The following is a 23,309-nucleotide window of genomic DNA, read 5'->3' on the forward strand; positions in this document are numbered from 1 at the left end:
AGAGAATGAAAGAGCCGAAGTGAATGATGGATGATAGGAAAAGTGGTCTTAAACTGGGAGAAAATTGTTCGGTATTAATGAAATCCTTGCAGGATATCATTTTTGCGCTACTGCATGTCTCACCATATTTCATTTCACCAAATACGTACAATATATTCACAATTATTATTAATAATATTATTTTAATAATGATTTTTGTGATTAGGAACGATGAATTCTATTTAATCACTTTCATTTTATTTTGTGGTGACCCATGAATTTTATGTAGAATTTTGATAACTAAAAATTTTAGGAATTTTGTAGAACTCTGACTCTAGAATTAAAATAATAATTTTATTAATTAAAAATAATTATTAACTCATTACACTCATTAACATTGAATGAGTTTATTGAATAAGTCTTTCAATTATCATTAAATTAATATTATAAATAATAATTTGATATCATATATAAATAAACAATGATACAATAAATAAATAAATAATTGGATGAATAAAAAAAGTATACAAAGGAAGAAACATCTCGTGAAAGGAGAAAGAAATAACAATAAAGAAGTGATTACATTTTTCATCATATTACTCAAGTAAGAAAGTAGTTGCTATGTGAAACATTCATGCAGAAGGAATAATTTATGGCAATCGACACGTCTGGTGATATTATTTGTTTAATGCGTGATTCACTGATGACCCATGATACCTATCCGAAGAAAAAAATGTCTTGAAATAAAATAACGAGAAACCGGGATGACCGTATAATGTATTTGATATGAATCAATACTGTAATCAAATTGAATAATGCTATGTATACACGCTTACGAATTACGTGTGAATGGACAGAGGCAAAAAGTGTATGCATATTAAATAACAAATGATATTTTATTTATATGTGTTACGTAAATTGGGAGATATATTATTTTAAGAATTGTGAGACCATCAAATTGGAGAATTTGGGAATATGAGAATTTAGGGATTTGAGGGTTTGGAAATTTGGGGATCTTGGAATTTTGAAATGTGGAATTTGGGGATATGGGAATTTGGGGATATGGGAATTTGGGGATATGGGAATTTGGGGATATGGGAATTTGGAGATATGGGAATTTGGGGATATGGGAATTTGGGGATATGGGAATTTGGGGATATGGGAATTTGGGGATATAGGAATTTGGGGATATAGGAATTTGGGGATATAGGAATTTGGGGATATAGGAATTTGGGGATATAGGTATTTAGGGATGAAAGCGTGTTGACCTGGAAATGTAGAAACCTTCAAAGGGAATTGGAAATCTAGAAATTTGAGAACCTAAAAATTTAGAAATGAGAAAATTTGAAAGTAAAAGCGTGCTGACCTAGAAATTTAGAAACCTTCAAATTTAGGAATCTAGGGACTTGAAAATCCAAAAATTTAAGAACTTACAAATATCAAAATTGTGAACTTTGAGACTCCAAAGATTTCCAAATGGGGAAAAGTACAATCTTGAACCAGAAATCGAGCCATGAGTAACAATCGATCGTTATCAATGCAACGTGATTTCGTGAGATGAGTCAGTAATCGAATCGCGATCGGATTCGCTTCAGATTCCTCGGCGATCGACGCATCCAGCCTCACGAGACTCTGGACAACGTGGCTTATTCAACGATTCCGCAAGGATAAAATCTTCCATGGAAAAGAGAAGAAGAGGAAGGAAAAAAAGGCTTATTGTCACTGTGAGTCATTCATTCAGCCTGGTGAGTATAACAACGGTGGGTGCTAAAGGCTGACGCATTTTTATGGACGATGCAACGCGATACTCATTTTGTCCCAAAAATTAATCAATCCAATGCACAAAAGCCATCATGGTAGATGGCTTGACTATGAGACAGAAACTATTATTTACCGATTAACGACTAGTTATAATAAAACAAATGCTTTACTACTAGATACGTAAAAATCGATGACGCAACTGGTGCGTCATGTATTACTACATTGATGACGCACCACGTGTGTCATATACTATGGAAAGACGCAACATATGTGTTATACTGTAGAGGACGCACCACGTGTGTCATATACTATGCAAGATGCACCATTTGTGTTATATAATGCCAAATTGACGACGCACCATGTGTATCATACACTGTCAACTTGACGACGCACCTGGTGTGTCATATACTGCCAAATTAACGACGCACCTAGTGTGTCATATACTACCAAAATGACGATGTACTTGGTGTGTCATATATCGTGAAATTAACGACGCACCTGGTGTGTCATATACTGTCCAATTGACGACGCACCATGTGTGTCATATACTGTCAAACTGACGACGCATCCGGTGTGTCATGTACTACAAGACTGACCATCATCACAATAGAAACTATCGTCAATTGATGCACATCAAGAGTGGAAGTCGAAGCAAAGTCTCCTGTTTACTTTTCAACAAATTATAATTAAGAATGTAATTTATTCGCATAGATCGCCTTGTCGTAATCTATGGATGCGACGACCTTTCAGGATGATCCATCGCGTTGCATTTTAATCGAACGGGAAAGGGAAATACGATGCAGATGCATCCTGCGAACCTTGTGCATAATCATTTGCTCGATCCTTGCATCGGAATTATTTATTACCGGGGCACAATTGGATTGCATGCGAACATTTGAACGAAATGTCACGATCAGCAAGGACCTGAATGATAATTTCACGTGAAATGATGTTAAAACGATGACTCGCGTTCAACAAGGAAAATAAGTATTAATAGTGTTGCATCGGTATTACCATCGACGCTAAGAATTAGTGTTAAATATTGCTGCTTGATCTGAGTGTAGATGCTGGTGTTAGATATATCATTGCACATTGGTATTAACATTAACGCTATTTATGGGATGTACATCACTGTTAGTAGTAATTATTACACATCCTCGAACGTTCTAAATTTGTTTAATTTTGTAGATGAAAATATCTGAACTCTATTGTACTGCAGCTCCAGATGTCCTTAGATACCCTGTACCTAAATCTGAAATATATCTGAAGATTCTAATGTACTGCAGCTTCAGATATCCTTAGATACCCTGTGCCTAAATCTGAAATACCACAACCTCAATATCTCAACCTTAAATATATGAAGATCACATATAGTTGTAGAATTAAAGATAGGTGCATCTTGACGCTTCAAATCTGAACATTACAAGTAATCTTAGGTCTCAATGTCGCTGTCCTTTATCTATATCCTTAGATGCTAATATAGCTGTATACCTATATCCTCAAAGCTCAATATGACTGTATATCTACATATGTGGATATTAATATCGCTGTATACCTACATCCCTAACTCTCCATACGACTGCATACCTCTATGCCTGAATATTGATATCACTGTACAGTTACATCCCTAAATCCCAAAGCTACTGTATACCTACATACCTAAACCCCAACGTGGCTGTATACCTACATCCCTAACTCCTCATATGACTATATATCTACACGCCTAAATATTAATATCGTTGTGTACCTAATCCATAGTCAATATCAGTGCTAAGCACAAATATTATTCCAACATTAACACCAGCATAAAGTAATCGTGTTAACACATTTTATCGAACAATCCCCTTCCGCGATATGTTTCGCGAGAACTTGTCTTCTGCTCCGCGCACTCGCATTAAATTCACGTAACACAGCGTGTAATCATTTTAATCGTCATCTGATGGAATTACGCGCGTGTACACGTAACACACCAGAGGCGACAGCTCTGTTTTTTCGTCGTAACACGGAGGAAACGGGGTAATTAACTCGCGTTCTAACGAATCGGCCAATTTTTCCTGGTGACAAACGCGGCGACTTCGAAAAATTCTGCGTCAAATATTGAAGAACAAACGATCGTTTTGTCGACAGGAATTTCCATCGAGCGAAATGCTCTCGGCAAAACGTCTGTCTCTGATTAGTGTCGCGCGAGCAATTACTTAATTGTAACAGATTTCCTGTCTCTGGCGCGAGCTAGATTTCTCGCTAAGATAAGTACGCGTTCGTGCGTGCAGCTCGCAATTTCCCGATGATGCCGATGGGAAACGTCTCGGGTACGATTCTTTTGAAACGAACGCTTCTTGTGTCGGTGGAAATCGTTCGGTTAGAAACCTTGCGACATAGCCAATTTGCTAATACTTATCAGATGTTGGGGCACGGGTATAATGTACCGATGTCAACTCACGAGATGGCGCGTGAAGAGGTCAACCTAGGTGTTTGGAAGAGTTACGACTCCAATTGCACAGAATGGAAAAATAGACACCTTACAAGTATTTTCAGTAGAACAATTGGCCTGAGAGGTTATATGTATATACAAATTAATCCAAACACAATGACAAACATCTCGAGAGTGAGATAGTGCATAGATGCATAAAATGCATCAGATTTTTGACGACTGTTCGAAACGGTATTTCTTTGAAAAATAATAATGTAGCTGGCCCAGCACTCACGTGGAACAGGTTTGTAAATGATTCTCTTCAGAGATGACGCATGTTGTTAACATTAAATCCACCTGTATACATACACACTTACTTCGAAATTCAAAATGAAGTTGACAAATAAATAAAAAAAGTAATAATATATCAACTTATGTACACATGAGTTCATCTTCCTGAAGACCATCACAGATTTCAAAGAAACCACCTTATCAAAGTTTAACAACTTAAAATAAGAAACTTGCTTTGAAATTCGAAATAAAATAAAGCAAATGATAAAAGAAGAATTAATGTACACATCTTCATCTCTATCAAGATGAACATATTTTTCAAAGAATTCGCTGTAACAAATTTTGTGACCTAAAATAAACTTGTAAAACAGTTACTTGACCGCACTGATGGTTTCAATATGAAAGTTTAATAGTTCTAGCGAATGTCGAATGCCTACAGAAGTTGTTCTACCAAAAATTTCAGGTGATCGAACTAGAAAAAGGTTCAGAAAAAACAAAAGATTAAATGATTATATGAAAGAGGAAGAAGGCGAAGGTGTGAAAGCTTCCTTTCGTGAGCGGAGCACGAAGCAGGAAGAATCGATGCCATAATCGCTGATTCATCCATCACGACAGGGAAGCTCCCTTGGTTTTTTATCGCGCAACAAGTAACTTGCCTCGATTATGCATCGAACGAGGGTTCGATGCAGTTCGCAAGAGTAATTGTATTCGGAGGCTCGATCGGACGGGATTTATTACTGGAACGAAGAAATGGGTTCTTGGATCTGTGGCTCACCGTCGATTGAACGTGTGAACTGAACGTTTCATGGAAGGATTGAATTATTTTATGAAAAGGAAACGTTATGAAAGATTTTTATATAAATTTAAAGAATTTATAATTTAAAAAACTTAAAAATTTTAAAATTTATGAAAGATATCCAATTCTCAAATCCCTAAATTCACAAATTTAAAAAACTCTAAACTACCAAACTGTTCAAGGTTACATGATACACGCATTGTAAGACAGATTCACTTTCTCGTGCTTTTCTTTCGACTCTTCATTGTTTGTACCAAGATATGATCATTTCTTAAGAAACGTTAAATCACAAGAAGGAATTTGTTCTTTAGTTTTATCGGTGGGTGATAGAATGTCGTGGTACGGTGGCAGGCGCCTGCCTTCTGCATTTCCGATTAGCTGCAAATTTTCAGAATGTTTCTCGTGAAATCGTCTTCTTTTTGCGTCTCTTTGTTTGTTTCCTTTTGTCTGTTTAGCATTCGAAGAAGTCGCAGGTTGCGGGAAGTTGGACGCGTGGTACCGAAAGCGGTACACGTGACAGTGAAATGTAAGTAAACTGAAAATGTCGATTCGAATAACTTCGTTGTAATTCCTGATAACTAATACAAACTCTTTTAATTCTAAATTTCCTCAAGGACAATTTTTGTATGTGCAAAGACAAAAATACAAATTTTTTTATTTCTGAATTCCTAGATCTTCAAATCCTTAAATCTAGGAATTAGATCTTCGAATTCCTAGATCCATATATCTCTAGATCCTAATAGATCTAAATTGTAATATTCCTAGATTCCAATAGCTTTAAATTATTATATCCCTAGATCCAAATATCCCTAGATCACCGAATCTCCTGAATCCTTGAATCTCTAAATCCCCAAATTCCTAGATCCAAATATCTCTAGATCACAGAATCTTCTGAATCCTTGAATCTCTAAATCCCCAAATCCCTAGATCCAAATATCCCTAGATCACCGAATCTCCTGAATCCTTGAATCTCTAAATCCCCAAATCCCTAGATCCAAATATCCCTAGATCACCGAATCTCCTGAATCCTTGAATCTCTAAATCCCCAAATCCCTAGATCCAAATATCCCTAGATCACCGAATCTCCTAAGTCCATGAATTTCTAAATCCTCAAATCCCTAGATCCATATATCCCTAGATCACCGAATCTCCTAAATCCTTGAATCTCTAAATCCCCAAATCCCTAGATCCAAATATCCCTAGATCACCGAATCTCCTAAATCCTTGAATCTCTAAATCCCCAAATCCCTAGATCCAAATATTCCTAGATCACCGAATCTCCTAAATCCTTGAATCTCTAAATCCCCAAATCCCTAGATCCAAATATCCCTAGATCACCGAATCTCCTAAATCCTTGAATCTCTAAATCCCCAAATCCCTAGATCGCCGTACCTCCAGATCCCAATATCCCTAAATCCCAATACCTCCAGATCCTTCTATATTTAAATCCCAAATATCCCTAAATTCCAGTACATCTAATCACCAAATATCCCTAAATTCCTCTATATTCCTCCATTCGTCAATTTACCTCGAAACAAATATTTCCCACCCACTCTGCTACATTCATGCTGCTTCCTACCTTAACATAACATTCTCCGAAAGGATCATTCGTTATAAGGTGAGGGTACGAACTTTCTTCGGTGGGATTGGCAATAAAAAGAGAGCAGCTCGATCGAAGAGGCCCATCGAGCTTAAAAAGGATCGCTAGCCACGCCCAAAAAAATCATCTTCTGGTCAAAACCCTATTTCCTTTCTCGTTGTCACCATGGGACACCGTCTAATTTCTAATCGTCGACCGATCCTGACGACTCATCCACGATGCCGTGTTCCACACACTTTCTTTGCCTCTTTTTTCACTTATAGTCGCTAGACGCTTTCTTTGGTCAAGGCTATCGCGTGACAACGACTCGTACGGATCGCGGGGGATGCTTCCAAGGATGAAAAATGATCGAACTGATTCCATTAGAAACGTTCGGGATTCGGATTGCTCGGTATGCATGCACAACTAGTTTTGAGAAGGACTCCTCATTTGCCATAATTATGTGCATAATGATTGTTCAATATTGCATATTTGTATCATCTGAAAATTATGGACTTCGACTTGAAGTATGAAACGTTGGATTTGAACTATGATCGTTTTGGAGATGCGAGAATTAAAACATTTGGAGATTCAGCAAGCTGTAAATTGGGAGACATAAGAATCTTACGTAAAACATAATAATCTAGAAATTTGGATATGAAAAATCCTATAAATTTAAGTATTCGATAATATAAAAATTTGCAATATGAGAGCCTTAGACTACAGAATTATGTGATAGTAAAAATGAAGAAATTAAACATTTTGTGAAGGTGGAAATTTAAAAGCTGCTTAATGAAGAAACACGACCTCAGTCCACAGTCCATAATTCCCGTCTAATTAATTACATAGCGCTTTTTTCGGAAGACCTGCCACAAAGAAAAACAGTTCCGAGAAATTGATTTATCCGCTAATTTCCGTGTCCTCGTCCGGCATTGTGCGTATCCTTTCTACAAGACGTTCCAGATAGGATTACAAAATTCGTTCAGCTGCATTTAAATAGGCTTAGGACGGAATTAATGCAAATGGATTCCGAACTGACGATGGTATCGTCGGGTCAGCAGGATCAAGAAAAAAGATGCTCACGACTTTTCCCCTTTATACTCGAATAAAAACCGCGCTGACCGATTTCTTTCTGTTCGCTTTGTTTCCTCCTGTCTCCTTCTATTTTCATTCGAAATAGGTCTGGACAGCCTGTGTGTCGTGTTTAGTCGCTTGCTTTATGTGAATCACGTTCACTTCCAGTGGAAAGACTTTCATTCAACGGAACAGAAAGGTCCCATACTTTGACCTGGTTATTTTTCACATAATAAGATTATCTCTTTTAAATGTTCTGTTATGTTTGTATAAAATGGAATTGTGTGACATTTGTGACTGCATATTTCTTAATAAATGTAGAGGGAAGATTGTATCACATGGTTAGGAATATGTATAGTATAAAAATGAACAAAGGTAAGACGTTGAGTTATACTAAAATAAATGCATCACTGGTAGATGTATAAAAATCGAGGACGCACCTGGTGCGTCATGTACTACCAAATTGACGACGCAACAGGTATGTCATATTCTGTCAAATTGACGACGCACCATATGTGTCATATATTATCAAAATAGATGACGCACAAGGTGTGTCATATACTGACAAATCAATGACGCACCTGGTGTGTCATATACTACTAAACTGACGACACAACAGGTGCGTCATGTACTAGTAAATTGGCGACACACCATGTGTGTCATATACTATCGAACTGACGATGCACCCGGTGCGTCACGTGCAACCTTATCAATAACATTATATTTAACAAAATTATTGCAAACAGCAGAAAGAAGAAATTTATCGTACAAAGCACCGATAATTACAATCATAAAACAACAAAGGTGAACTTAATGTAATGATACATTAATTTCGACGAATTAGACAGAAAATAATCGCGTATGTTTTTCTAAATTTTCCGAAAGTGGATGTTAAATTTTGCATTACAACAAATTGTTTCATGAAATTATCTTCGGAAAGTAAAACAAAAGGCACGTATACGATAAACGTATCGATAAGTCGCAGAAAGCAAAGCACATAATTTCGTGTGAAAAAAAAGAAATTCTTTTAAATCAGATTCGATTTATAATTGTAGAGCAGAATTAATTCAACGAAATATCTTATCGTTTCTAATTCCTTCTTGAAGGTATTGTTAGAACGCATCGTTCTGCATTTTTGCTAACAATTTCCTCCATGGTCAACCGATAAGTTTAAAAACTGTATCATCGTAGAAACTAGGATAAAATAATTATCATGCTATCCTAGAAACGAGTCACCGAAGGTATACGCATTACAAAACAGTTTACTTCGCTTTTTCCTCGATCATACTGTTCAACAAATTATCTTTCCTATATGTAATACGAATTGTACCAAAACATATTTCTACATCTATTACATTAATTAGGAATAAATATTATTGCTATTAATAACAAAAAATCTGATCAGTTTAGTAGTATATGACACACTTAGTGCGTCATCGATTTGACTGTATATGACACACCTGATGCGTCGTCTATTTGGTAATACATGACACACATGGTGCGTCGTCCATTTGATAGTATATGACACGCCTGGTGTGTCATCAGTTTAGTAGTATATGACACACGTGGTGCGTCCTCCATAGTATATGACACATATGGTGTGTCCTGCATAGTATATGACACACCTGTTGTGTCGTCAATTCAGTAGTACATGACACACCTGGTGTGTCATCAGTTTAGTAGTACATGACGCACCAGTTGCGTCGTCAATTTTTACGTATCTACAAACAATTCAAAAATCATCTAAATATATTATGACTAGTCCCAAAATTGTGACAAAAATATTCCACAAAACAACTTATGCTTCAAGTTTTGTAAAACCTTGCCTTCAAATTAAAATTAATAATTTTTATATTGTCCTCAATATTCTAAACACGTATCAGACGTTCTTTTCACTTCGTACACAGATACGTAGTCAGCCGTCTCATTAGTTTGCGGATAATAAATCATATAAAAGGGCACGAGTGGAACGCGTCCAAGAACCGCGTATAATTCATTCGAATTTGTTTAGCGATTAGTCAGCTAGGTTCATCTGCATTCGGAATTCGTGCAACAAACCCGATTCAGGGATCAAGCCTGCGGTCGTCGGCTTTTGCAAAGAGGAATTCTCGGAAAAGAATAGAAAGAAGGCTTAAAAAACTGTGTCCGATGATTCACAAGTGTATCGCGCGAACCCACAGGGTGGCCACTTCCTTGATATTAACCGGTACCAATGAAATTTGTACGGGGATTCGTCAACGTTCATTGTTCGATCGCGAACAATCGAGCTTTGTCGTCTTTTACTTGTAATTATTTCTGCAACCTTCAAACTTGAAGTTTCAACAATTACTTCTTTGCAATTTGCGGTGGAAACACTGTGACACACTGTGGTCCCATGTCTGTAGAATATGAAGTATTATGTGGTATTTAATATTGTGAAGAACTTAATGGAGGAAAGCAAAATTTTTAAAATAAAAAATTTAATTTGAAGCTTGAATTTTGTACATGATAGATTCTTGTTATATTGCAATCAACTTTGCAAGGTAATAAAAATTAGAAGTGGCTTATTTCTACGAACACTTCTTTCTAGAGAATTATACCTGAAGCGAATATAAAGTAACGTAGAAGAGTGCAATGTTCATCCAAAATTAACTTAGGACTCTTAGTGTATCCTTCAGTAAATAGCCTATGTTACGTGCAGGTACTTAATGAAAGAAAAAAGAAAAATAATTCAAATTCAACTTGTTCTGCTGAAGTACAAAATAAATATGGTTCTTTACTATACAAAATGTATGAAACTTTAATCAAAATTATGGAAAAATTCCAAATTAACTTTTCACGTAAAAAAAGTACATTAGTCCTCAATTAAAGAAAATCTACAACCACCAAAACAATCTATAATGTAAAAAAAAAATTTCACACAAAATTTTAACAAGCTAACAACTTATTTAAGGATCTATTGCACAAAAGAAATTAATCATATCACATTATTATTCCATCAAATTGCTACATTATCCCTGGAACTGTTGAATGAAGGAAATGATCGGATAAATTTCTGTGATACCATCAAACATATCGAGGAACCAGGCAAATCAAAAAACTGGTTTTCGAAACAGTGTTTTGAAGAAATATTGCGCGGCAAATCGAAACCATTGTGGCTACACAACGGATTACAACAATTTCTCGTTTCACAAGGCTCGTTTCTATATGATTTCGTTTTTTATACGATTGTATCACCGTGCTTCTTGCGACTCAACTTGGGTGGTGGTGAAAAAGGAAAAGAAAAAATATTCGGAAAACATTGATCATGTTTGCGTCGAATTTTCTTGAGGAATGTTCTGACTACGTGTTTTGGTATTTCTTTCGGAAATTAGATGTGCTAACCACAAAAGCAATTTTTAGGTAAAAGTTTGGTATGATTTACCTTAGACAGATGTAGAAAATTTAAATTATTTCATAAAAATTTAGTACCTTGCTTTTATTTAAATTTTGTGATTGTCTTAATGTCTTCACAATACAACTGATAGACTTAAAACTGAATTAAAATTAATTTTCAATGCAGAAATCAAAATATAATTCAACCCACAGTTTAATATAATAAAGTAAAGTAATAAATATATAATAAAAATTATAACAAAAAATTTAAAACTGTATCTCAAAAAAAATATATGAATTTCAAGACAGAGTTAAATAAAAATATAAATGCACACGTAACTGAATCAAGAATGAACATACTGTGTCAATTATCAAGATCTATAAATCTTCCGAAGTAATTACTCGTTCCAGAAACAATAAAACGATGAGACCATGACGGGAAAAACGTTTTCCTTTTATACTATGACAAAAATTAAGGAACAATGTCTGAGCTTCGTATTATTATTGAACACGGAAATAGTCCTGATACGCCACGATCGATACAGATTAAAATCATGATAAACGCGTATGAAAAGGAAATTATGCTCTGAGTAACTGTTTTGTGCTTACAGCAGTGAGACTGTAATTAACCGAGCGAAGACTGCGTGTTAATTTGTGTAATGTGATGGCGAATAATTTTTGTTAAATATTTTTAATCTATGAAGTTATGGTTTTAGTTGAACATTTTGATAACCCTGTGAATAATAGGGTATCACTTTTTATTTATTGTTATATTGTATGAAAAATATGGTGTATATAGCTGATTATTGATACATCATTTTATATAATGTTGGACAATTAATAATATTGCCATAAAATAGAAACAAGTATTCGTATTTACGAAACGCGAGAGTTACTTAAAATTAACTTTATAATGTATAAACAGCTTAAGTACTCATTTAGTATAATACCTGAAATATAAAGTAGACTAATTAATAACACAGTAACAAAGTAGTAGTAGAAGAGTAAAATAGCAGAGCAGTAAACATCAGAAAATTTGCAAGAGTCAAAACTCTCACCCCACTAGAAAGTATAGTAGATACAAGATCCACAGAAGAATGATCGACGAGCCCCCAACAGGCGTTATAGCATGTACAGTCGGGTGCAACATGAACTCTCTGCAGATAAGGATAAGTATAAGATCACTTCAACATTTGTGTTCGATTTTAAAGATCAAGTATGTACACCTGACAGTTCTTCAATTCTCGGGTCCCAATTTCCCAGAGTCCCAATTGCCTAAGGTACCAAATTTCCCAGAGTCCCAAATTTTCCGAGGCCCCAATCTCCCAAGGTCCCAATTTTCCAAAGTTTCAATTTTCCAAGGCCCCAATTTCTCAAGTTCCCAATTTCCCAAGGTCCCAATTTCCCAAGGTCCTAATTTCCCAAAGGCCCAATTTTCCGAGGTTCCAATTTCCCAAAGTTCCAATTTCCCAAGGCCCCAATTTCTCAAGTTCCCAATTTCCCAAGGTCCCAATTTCCCAAGGCCCCAATTTCCCAAGGCCCTAATTTCCCAAGGCCCCAATTTCCCAATTTCCCAAGGTCCCAATTTCTCAAGGTCCCAATTTCCCAAGATCCCAATTTCCCCATTTCCCAATTTCCCAAGGTCCCAATTTCTCAAGGTCCCAATTTCCCAAGGTCCCAATTTCCCAAGGTCCTAATTTCCCAAAGGCCCAATTTTTCAAGGTTCCAATTTCCCAAAGTCCCAATTTTCCAGAGTCCCAACTTTTCCAAGTCCCAAACTTCCAACTCCCAAGCTCTCAACTTCCCAAAACACCTACAAAAAAATTTCCCAAATTCCTAAATTCCCACATTCGCAAAACTCCCAAATTCCTAACTTTCTAAAAATTCTAACCTTCCCAAAATCCCAAACCCTCAAATATTCCAAACACCCAAATTTCTTCCTCACCAAATTCCCACCACTAAAATCTCCCAACCCAACCTCACAATTCCCCGAAACCAAAAACCCAAAGAAAGTCTAACCAATTCAATTCGAAAACTCGGAGCTCCATTTCCCGCTAAAAATCGGCAGCGACTGTGCGTTTCCTCGCGCCGTAATTTTCCCTAGGGAAGCGAGTTTTACCGTTGACTGTACGTTCGCGAGTCGGTGTTGGTCGCGTAGCGTCGTGGTGGGAGGCCTCAATAAAAGTCAGTGGCAGACTGATTGTAATTCAGAGTGGCGGTAGACTCCGGTACCAGTTCCCGGTACGGTCGCGTCCTTTCTTCCTCTTCTTTCTTCGCCGTTCCTTCGCGGATTCTGTTCGGAAGCTCCTCTCCGTTGATCGCCGAAAAACGACAGTTACACGGAAGGAGACGCCGTCAAGCGATCCCGCGTGCCTTTCGTTCTCTGTCACCGTGAAAACTCGTGCTTCGTTTGCGAACACAATCGGTCGGAGAGGAATTACCAGTGGCGAACGAACCACCCGCCAGGGAACACACGAAATCGATAGTGTCGTGGCAACGACGGTTAAGACTGACCCTGTAGGCTAGTTGCCCTAACGGTCTAACCCTGGAGAGACCCGTTCTTCCGACTAGTATTCCCAGGGTAGACACGCGTTTCGTGCAGGAACGCTCGTCGAGATTCGCCGGCAGACTTCGAATGATCGAGAGGACACGTGCGTCCAGGAATCGTCGCGTTATCCTGCGATCCTTCGGGAAGTCAAATTGAAGGGCAACGTGTTGTGCGGACAGTGTCCGGGTGAAGAAAGGACCGAATTGTGTATAGGACACTCGCTGGAGCTTTCTCTTCGAGAAATACTAAGAAGATGGCCAGGTGGAGTGGGCTTTTGAGATGGGAAAGATGTGCCGGAAGTGTCCTGTTGGCGATACTCGCTGTCTCGAGCGTCAGGACCGAGGAACAGGCTCCATCTATCTCGCAGACCGCGGCTATGGTAAGTTTTCCAAATTTTGAACCGGTTTTTGACTCTCAAATCCACATCGTTTTAAAATATTCGAGGTACTTGATTTGTGAACAATTTACCAAATCGATTTAGATCGTACGATGTCATACGATGTGATCGTACTATACTGTGATGTATTAGTAATATCACAGCTGATTGTGGTAGGTTGTAATTGATAGTATTAATTGTGACTACCTATTGTTGCTACAATTTGTTTAGAAAATTTCTTCGATATCTTTTCAACTGAATCACGTGTAAAGTTTAACTGATATCTTATCGGATTTATCTTATTCATTAGTCTATCTCTAGTTGATTAATGATGTCCAGGAAAGCTGTCAGTTTTTGTGACAGCCATAGATCAGTTTCGAACTTGAATTTTTATGTCGTACTTTGACTTATTTTATCTTGTGCAGTGCTTTTAATATGCATTAGGTTCGCTATTCAATTAGGGTCATATGCATTTGTTAAATATTCATGAGATAAAATCCTGTGTTGTGGCACGCTATAATTACTATTATTCAGAACGCGATCGCTTCATTTTTAAGTTTGAATTTTCTGGTTTGAGGAATTATCTCTGAGATCAAATTTAACTTGTGATATTTTATAGATTGATGTGTTCCTAGGACCCTAAATTCTTGGATTGCTATACCACTAAATCTTCAAATCTCTGCATTTCTAAGTCCCCAAATCAGATTCTAAATTTCAAGGTTATTAGATCCTGCATTCAAATATTCTCAAATTGCCCAAGGTCCCAATTTTCTAAAGTCCCAATTTCCCAAGGTCCCAATTTCCCAAGGTTCCAATTTCCCAAGGTTGCAATTTCTCAAGGTTCCAATTTCGCATGGTCCCAATTTCCCAAGGTCCCAATTTTCCAAATTTCCAATTTCTCAAATTCCCAATTTCCCAAGGTCCCAATTTTCCAAAGTCCCAATTTCCCAAGGTTCCAATTTCTCAAGGTCCCAATTTCCCAAGGTCCCAATTTCTCTAAGTCCCAATTTTTCAAATTCCCAATTTCCCAAGGTCCCAATTTTCCAAAGTCCCAATTTTCCAAGGTTTCAATTTCCCAAGGTCCCAATTTCTCGAAGTCCCAATTTCCCAAATTTCCAATTTCTCAAATTCCCAATTTCTCAAATTCCCAATTTCCCAAGGTCCCAATTTCCCAAGGTCCCAATTTCCCAAATCTCCAATTTCCCAAAGTTCCAATTTCTCAAGGTCCCAATTTCCCAATGTCCCAATTTCCCAATTTCCCAAATATCCAAATTTCTATATTTTTATGTACCGAAATTACTAGATTTCTATCTCCCTATTTCTAGGTTCCTATAATCCTAGATTCCTAAATATCTAGATCCCTATAATTCTAGGTCCCTACATCCCTAGATTCCTAGATCCCTATACTGCCATCTCCACAATCCCATTCACAAAATGCAATATATCAAGAACACACGTCCCACAATACAAGAAACAAAGCCCATCAAAAATAATGAAATCCACACCACAGGTCTAAAGTCACCCACACATTTACATCTACACAAAAGCTAGACACCTATAAATGGTATCTTTGTTTCATAGAGGAGTGTCTTACCTTTGTACGTACAACAAAAGAAAAGAAACCTACACAAGTAGATAAAAGTACAGCAGTGTTTCGTTCAAGTTCAATCTGATTCTCATCGAGGTAACGAATAGTTTCACAACGTTACGAGGAATTACGTGAATGTCGAACGGCGACAATGGCCGACAAATAAGCGAAAATGAAAGGAAAAATGCGGGTTGTGCAATCTGTTCCTGATCGGAAGCATTTTCGCGGCTGTTCGCGGAAAATCAAGCGTTCCGAACGCAACAAGTCGATCAGCGGAGACTGCGCAGAGGAAAATACCTGAACAGAGGTGGTTATTCGCGGGGAAAGAAAATTGATTCGCGGGAAATCTATCGTTTTCTGCGCCGTGTGTCATACGTGAATGAGTAATACGCGCACGTTGTGTATTGTACGTGTTTCGTTCGACCACGCGAATAACATTCCAAAGGAAACGTTTATCTCGCTGACACTGATACACAGATTACGATGGACATGGGTTATCGCGTAACGAATCACGATCGTTCGAACGTTCTTACTTTGTTCGATTTTCCTCTTTTGCTAATTTTGGAACCTAGAAATTTTTCTTCATTTGCAATTTTTATTGGGGCGGAGGAAGTTTATTCTTAGAGATTTCATTTAACTTTTGTTTGACTTTCGGATTATTAGATGCTTTGGTATAAGGTTGATTAGAATATTTGCAAGTTCATAATTAATTGTGTATGCAAAATTATTAGCGTGGTTTATTTTCTTTTTATGTCTAATATTTTACAGTAATTTTATTATAATAATTTTTAGCTTGATAGATACCTTGTTTGTGATCATTAATATTTCTTCATTTATTCACATTAGTAGTTTTGCAAATTTTAGTTATTATTTATAACTGGAAATTTATTTTTTCTGCTACTGTCATGTGATTCAATTTTACATTATTCTCAAACTATTTATATTTGTAATTTCAATATTTTGAAATTTATTTTATAATTTAATTGGACAATTACAAGTGTAGGTATATTTTAATTGAGCAACTATAAGTATGTTTTAACAGAACAGCCATAACTATGACTATATTTCAATTGACTAACTATAATCATGATTAGACTTCAATATTATTAAGCTTTCATAACTACAATTATAATTGAACTTTAATTGACTAACCACGACAACAACAATATTGAAATTGAATAATCATAATCATAACTAAAATTCAAACGAATAATTGTAACAATGACTCATATATTTTAATCCAATAATTTTAATAATTTAAAATTATACTAACTTTATATTTTAAATGAGCATTAATTTTGTCTGCGTTTGGTAACCAAAGTGATCAAGAATACATCGTAATAAGCGTCAACGTTGTACCATTATTTTATTATTAGTAATTACGATTGTGCAATTAGGTTCGCAACGACACCGAAGTAACTCGTGATGCCAGATAGAGAACGAGAGGAATGTTGCATAAATAATTTAGTCTATTCGACGTATGTCTGCAGGTATGCAACGCATTGAAAAAGAGAAAAAAAAAGAAACTGGAGACCGGTTTCCGACGTAATGACATAAGGTCGGACAATGTGACGTCACTTTGGCTACCTTCGCTAACAAAGTTCAGCTACGTGATGATGACTCGTTCCCGACCTTCGATTCATTGAAAAGAATGGCTTGCGGTAGTGCTAACTTTTTACCGAGAAATCTCTTATGCGTTTAGTGCCAAACTTTCGTTAATTAATTTCGTTAGAAGATGTTCTTTTTTTTAAATTATATAATTCGTCAGGAAGAAAATATTGATTTTCTTACTATCACATCTAATTAATTTTATTATTTTTTTATAATATTAGTTGAAATAGGTCCCTTAATTTTAACCCAACAATTTATTCACTAAATTTTAAGATTAATTCTATTTCACATTTAATTGAATCGACAGATGAAGAAATAAAATTCGAGTCGAATTAAATCGAATGAAGAATTAATTCATAATTACAGTTAGGTAAAATTATTCAATACATAGTTAATTACTTTATTAAACAGTTTATGAAAATGATAAGATGCATAGATAGAAAAGTTGAAAATTTAATTCTTGTAGAAAGGAACGTGGTCTGATCATAAGTGGGTAATTCTACTTCGACCACAGAGCGTTCAAATTAAATCGTGCTTCTATTAAAGTTAAGGCGTGAAAACGCCAATATTGACAGTCTACTTATACAACAAAATTTGTTGAGAACTTGAATATACGCTGGAGATAAGATAATTTTCTTCTACGACTAAAAAATCATTCCAACTATTTCGTGAGATAACGACATCTGAAGATAGTAAAAAAAACAATGATTCTGAAAAGGAAAGATTGCACTATACATCTATTCTATTAATAAATAATTGTGACAGGAAAAATTTGCAACAAAAACCAATTCTATTAATAAATAATTCTAATTGGAAAAATTTGCAACAAAAACTAATTCCATTAATAACTAATTTTGAAATAAAACAATTGCACTAAACACCTTCTTCAATAATAAATAAATTTGAAAGAAAAAAATGTGCTCTAAAAAACAATTCAGTTAAAAAGTAATTTTAGCAGAAAAAAATGTACTCTGAAAAACAATAGCGTTAAAAAATAATTCTGAAGGAAAAAATATAAGACTTGCTACCTAAATAAAATAAATTTTTGATTACACCATCGTAACTCGATTAGCAGTTAATCGAGCAATTAATCACTTAATTCCACCGTGCAAATCCTCCAATTAATTTTCAATTTCTAACTGACATGAAAAATTTAATTAACGAACCTTGAAATCGATCAAAGTTTTCGCATTTTTCGAAGATAGTGGACTGATAAACAGATGCGATCGATAATAATTAAACGCCTTGACCAAACTACGGTCATTGAAATGCGTTTACGAATGGCCGATTTCATGCTTAGCCAATCTCGGAGCACGATAACGACGTAATTATCTGTTCAGGTAAATACGAACGCCAACAGTTTTATCTTCAAGGTTCGCGTGAAAAACCACGACAAACTACCTCACACCCTTAATTACGTTCCATCGGCTCTTTGTTCGAGATTGTGGAGAACACGCGTCGCGAATTGTATAAGACCGCGTTTCACTAATCTTCAAACGCTCTTAAATTACGAAACTAAGGAGTAAATAGGTACTTCGTTTGTAGAAATGTTTCAGATTATTCTTTGTAATAGAGATTATTTCTTTGTAATGTAATAGTGTTGATTATTTTAATTTTATGAGTTTGATGTGGTAAAATATTTTGTGGAATGGTAATTTTAAAGCCTTTGATAGGGTTAGAAATATGTTAAAAATATAACACATTATACAATTTACATGAAATTAAGAACAAATTAAAAATGTCATAAGATACATGATTGAGAGACGTGTAAAATTTTCATGTCAATTCTTCTGCAATTTTTAAATCGAAATAAAATAGACACTCCATTAAATATTCTACTATTATAAATAATTTTATAAATTGTTTAAAAACTTCATAAATTACATAATAATTTTCAAAACAATTTAAGATTAACTTTAATGATTATGTTACTGTACATCACCTTTCTTTTTTGTATGAAAATTTTGTTCTAAAAATATAAGGATTATTACATAAGTACCATTACGTCAAAATGAAAGAAAATGTGGGTTCCTAGATGTTTGATCGAAATATGAAGCTCCGCTTGCATTTGAATGACTGTGTCGAGTAAAAAGTAGGCTAAATGCTCGTTGCAAGTAGTAAGAGTCAGGAACGTAGGCAGTAGAATCGTACTTACTTCAATCAGACCTATGGCTGTGCACTTATACACGCTGTTCACGGTTGTTCTATAAAAGGACGGTGGTACAAAAAGAACGTTTCATAAAATCATAAAAGTCATGAAATTCTTTAACGTGTGCCACAGTTTCGTGAATTTATTTTAATATTATAGATTGCCTTGGATAACTTCTTTTATGCAGTGGTCACATGTTAGGTCACAAATTATTATATACTATAGTTATGCATATTTTAATTAACTCTTTTATTTCGTATTTTATATAAGAACACTTACATAAAATTTACTTAATTGCAATCAGTGCAAATTTTTATTTATTAAAGTTTTTTTTATTTATGAAAGTAATATTAAATTTTTATTTATGAAAGTAATTACTAGAAATATTAAAAATATCAAAAAAATAAAAATATTACAGATATTAATGTTTGTCAATATTAAATAAATAACGTTAGTACTTTGTCATTAATTGCTCGTTTCATCAAATAAAAACAAAAGATAAACTGATTACGTCAATCTCTAAATTTAAACTCAATATTATCTGAATATTTATTAAATTTGTTTGGAAATATCGATAGCGACGATTGTTTGCAATCATATAGCACGAGGAAAATGATCGATGATCCACGAAGACTATAGCTAATTTATTCGAATGATCATTAGAGGCTTCCACCGTGACAACGTAATCGCGTCAGTTTAGCGTGTAATACTTTGTTCTACAATCTTACCTGTAATTGGCCCGAATTTATGACCTGGGCAAGGTGCCAAAACGAGCATGACCAAGTACCTTTCGACATGTTGCAAAGTTTATGAAACGACAGGTGTTTCATAAACTAAATCAGAAAAATCTTTCTTTTACAAGTAAAATAATCGACTAAAATTATTTGTCAAAAAATTATAAAATTATCTGTCAACAAATAAAATTATTTGTCAACAAATTATAAAATTATTTGCCAACAAATAAAATTAGAAAAATCAAAGAAATTTTGAACTTCACATCTGCGAAATAAAAATGTATAAAAATTGCAAAGTAGTGAATTATAATTGAAATTTGTTCGTAAAAATATAAGATGGTGCTGTTGCAAACATTTGAGGAACTTTTTAGTTTCAAGCTCGGATAAGTAAATTTTATGGTTGAATCGAAGGTTGAGTAAAACCTTGAGCTACTTCACATGGATCAGTGGTTAGATGCATGCCAGCTAGTAAATCGGAGTTATTTACTCATCAAGTATCGAATAACAACTTGCTCGACGAAATAAAAATACCTATTGAATGATGACAAATTACTAATTACTGTTTCGAAACAAATTGCATTGTGATTTCGAAACAAATTGCATTGTTATTACAAAACAGGAGGAAAGAGGTGCTTTTAATCATGATACTAGAAAGACATATTAAAATCTTATCAAAAAGGAATTATAAAGCAGTGATTAAATCGCAGGTACATACTCATAAAATATATGCAGATGTGAAGTCATAAATATGCAAAATAAAATTAATTCAATAAAACGTTTATAAAAATCACAGTCAAACTTTAACTGAGATTCCAGATTTTAATAAATAAAAAAATTGTTAAATATTAATGCGGAGAGAACGGTTATGTAAAAATTCATTTCTCAGTCAGCAAAAATTGATGCATCATGTATCTGGCAAACGTGAACATGCAGTGAATGACCCCAATCGAACACCGACCTTTAATTTTCAGTTTCTGGCAACGTTCCATGTGCATAGTGCACTCAAAACTCACTTTCGACAAAGTGAATGAGTCCATTATTCAAACGACGAACATCCTAGTCGACCAAACATTATTAATCTTGATGTGATTCTTTTAAATTTGCAAATTGTACATTTTCTAAATTTTCGCGTTTACAAATCTACTAAACATGCAAATTTTTATGTTACCAAATTCTCAAGTGTCATAGTTATCAATTCTCAAAATTATTGTATTAAGAGATCCTTAAATTTCCTAGTTCACAAGTTCCCTAGTTCCTAAATTCCTTAGTTCTCGAATTCCCTAGTTCCCAAATTCCCTAGTTCCCAAATTTCCTAGTTCCAAAATTCCCTAGTACTGGAACTCCCGAGTCCCCAAATTCCCTAGATCCCAAATTCCCAAGTTTCAAAATTCCCAAGTTCCAAAATTCCCTAGTGCTAGGATTCCCGAGTCCCCAAATTCGCTAGATCCCAAATTCCCAAGTTCCCGAATTCCCTAGTTCCAAAATTCCCTAGTGCTAGGATTCCCGAATCCCCTGATTCCCTAGATTCCAAATTACCTAGATCCCAAATTCCCTAGTTCCCAAATTCCCTAGTTCCCAAATTCCCAAGTTCCCAAAATTCCCAAGTTCCTAAAATTCCATAGACCCCAAATTCCCTAGTCCCAAAATTCTCTAAATCCCAGATTCCCTAGGCCCCAAATTCCCTAGTCCCTAAATTCGCAACTCCCCAAATTCCCAAATAATGAAATTCTTATATCTCTAAATCCCTATATCCCTAAATCCCTAAATCCCTAAATCCCTAAATCCCTAAATCCCTGAATCCCCAAATCCCAAAAACTTGACATGGTACAATTAATTTAAAATTCACAAACGTTCCGAGACAAAGAAAGGAAAATCAGAAGAACGTTTCGGGAATCGAAAAAGACAGAGGAAAAATTTCCGCGGTTTGACAAAATGCCAATATATCGATACCCCCTTATCTCTTTCTCTCGCGAGGATCATACTAGGAAATGGTAAATAATGTATGTGCCTCGACACGGAAATACACGAGGCGCAAGATCGCGAATGTTGGCCTTCGTGCTGGTCGATCGGCAGTCGTGGCACGATTTAACCGTCATCGGAATATTAACGATTGTCCAATAGATATTCTCATCGTCGCTCGATACAGCGATCGTTCGATCCTTTACCTGTTCCCTGTCTATCTGACATTAGTCTTTCTCTTTGGAGGCTCTGCACGAGAGTATTCTTCCCTCGAACGAGATTTAATCGGTGCCTTCAATTAGCGATGCTTTTGACAATGCCAAAAATGCAATTATCCTTCGACATGATTCGTCAGGATGTTTACGTGTTTCGAGTTGAATCTGATTTTTGATCCGCTGGAAAATTTTGGTCAACGATGTTGTTGGGATGATTGATTTATTTTGCACTTTCATATCAAATGCAATCTTACTTGATAACATTCTCAATCTTAGTATGTGATAATATACATATGTGACTTAACTTGATAATTTCGATATTTGTATCTAACCTAATATGACTTCAAACAAGAAACATTAGATGTGTCGATTAAAATTATCGGGTAAAATGAGGGTTGAAATTTAAACAAAAATAAGTGACATTAAATAGCATTTCATTACTGTCTGTTTTAATAATAACTTAATGATATTACTTATAGTGTAATCAATAGTAAACTTCTATGTTGCTGCTCACTCTACAATTTAACATCAATAAAATTTTGTTACAAACAACAAATATAAAATCATAAATTTACATCTCAATAGAAAACAAAATCTTAAAATAATAGAGTAACAAAGAAAATAAAATCGTAAAATTCGCAGGTTACGTAGCAGGCCATCAACCAAAGCTCGTAACAGAATTTCAATCAAAGAGACAGTATTTCGGCGGCGAATACCGTTCCATTCGAGAATTCATGATCGAATCCCGTGTGTCGAAAAACTGAATCACGAACGCGCGTGTCACTGGCACGAAACTGCCTTCCGTGTCTTATCGGGGCCTTCGCGGAAGATAGTTGCCAATGCAAAGATAGCAATGCTCTTGGCGACGACTTATTACAATTACTA

At 35.4% G+C, this 23,309-nt stretch overlaps 1 protein-coding gene and 1 long non-coding RNA gene across 8 annotated transcripts in view; one reads left to right on the top strand and one right to left on the bottom strand.

Annotated features, from left to right (window-relative positions):
- LOC143266622 (uncharacterized) overlaps positions 1-23,309 on the bottom strand; it is a 127,086-nt gene that overhangs the window by 78,775 nt on the left and 25,002 nt on the right. The gene's annotated exons all lie outside the window — the stretch shown is intronic.
- The window catches only part of LOC100881168 (Matrix metalloproteinase 1), a 37,918-nt gene continuing 28,047 nt past the window's right edge, over positions 13,439-23,309 (top strand). For all 6 annotated transcript variants that reach the window (XM_012288212.2, XM_012288213.2, XM_012288216.2 and 3 more), the window contains exon 1: positions 13,439-14,171. In XM_012288212.2, the coding sequence (XP_012143602.2) occupies positions 14,046-14,171 (126 nt within the window). In that variant the 5' untranslated portion in view covers positions 13,439-14,045. The remainder of the gene's footprint in view (positions 14,172-23,309) is intronic.

Source organism: Megachile rotundata, chromosome 2 (assembly GCF_050947335.1).
Source record: "Megachile rotundata isolate GNS110a chromosome 2, iyMegRotu1, whole genome shotgun sequence".
In the NCBI taxonomy this organism is placed as follows: Eukaryota; Metazoa; Arthropoda; class Insecta; order Hymenoptera; family Megachilidae; genus Megachile; species Megachile rotundata.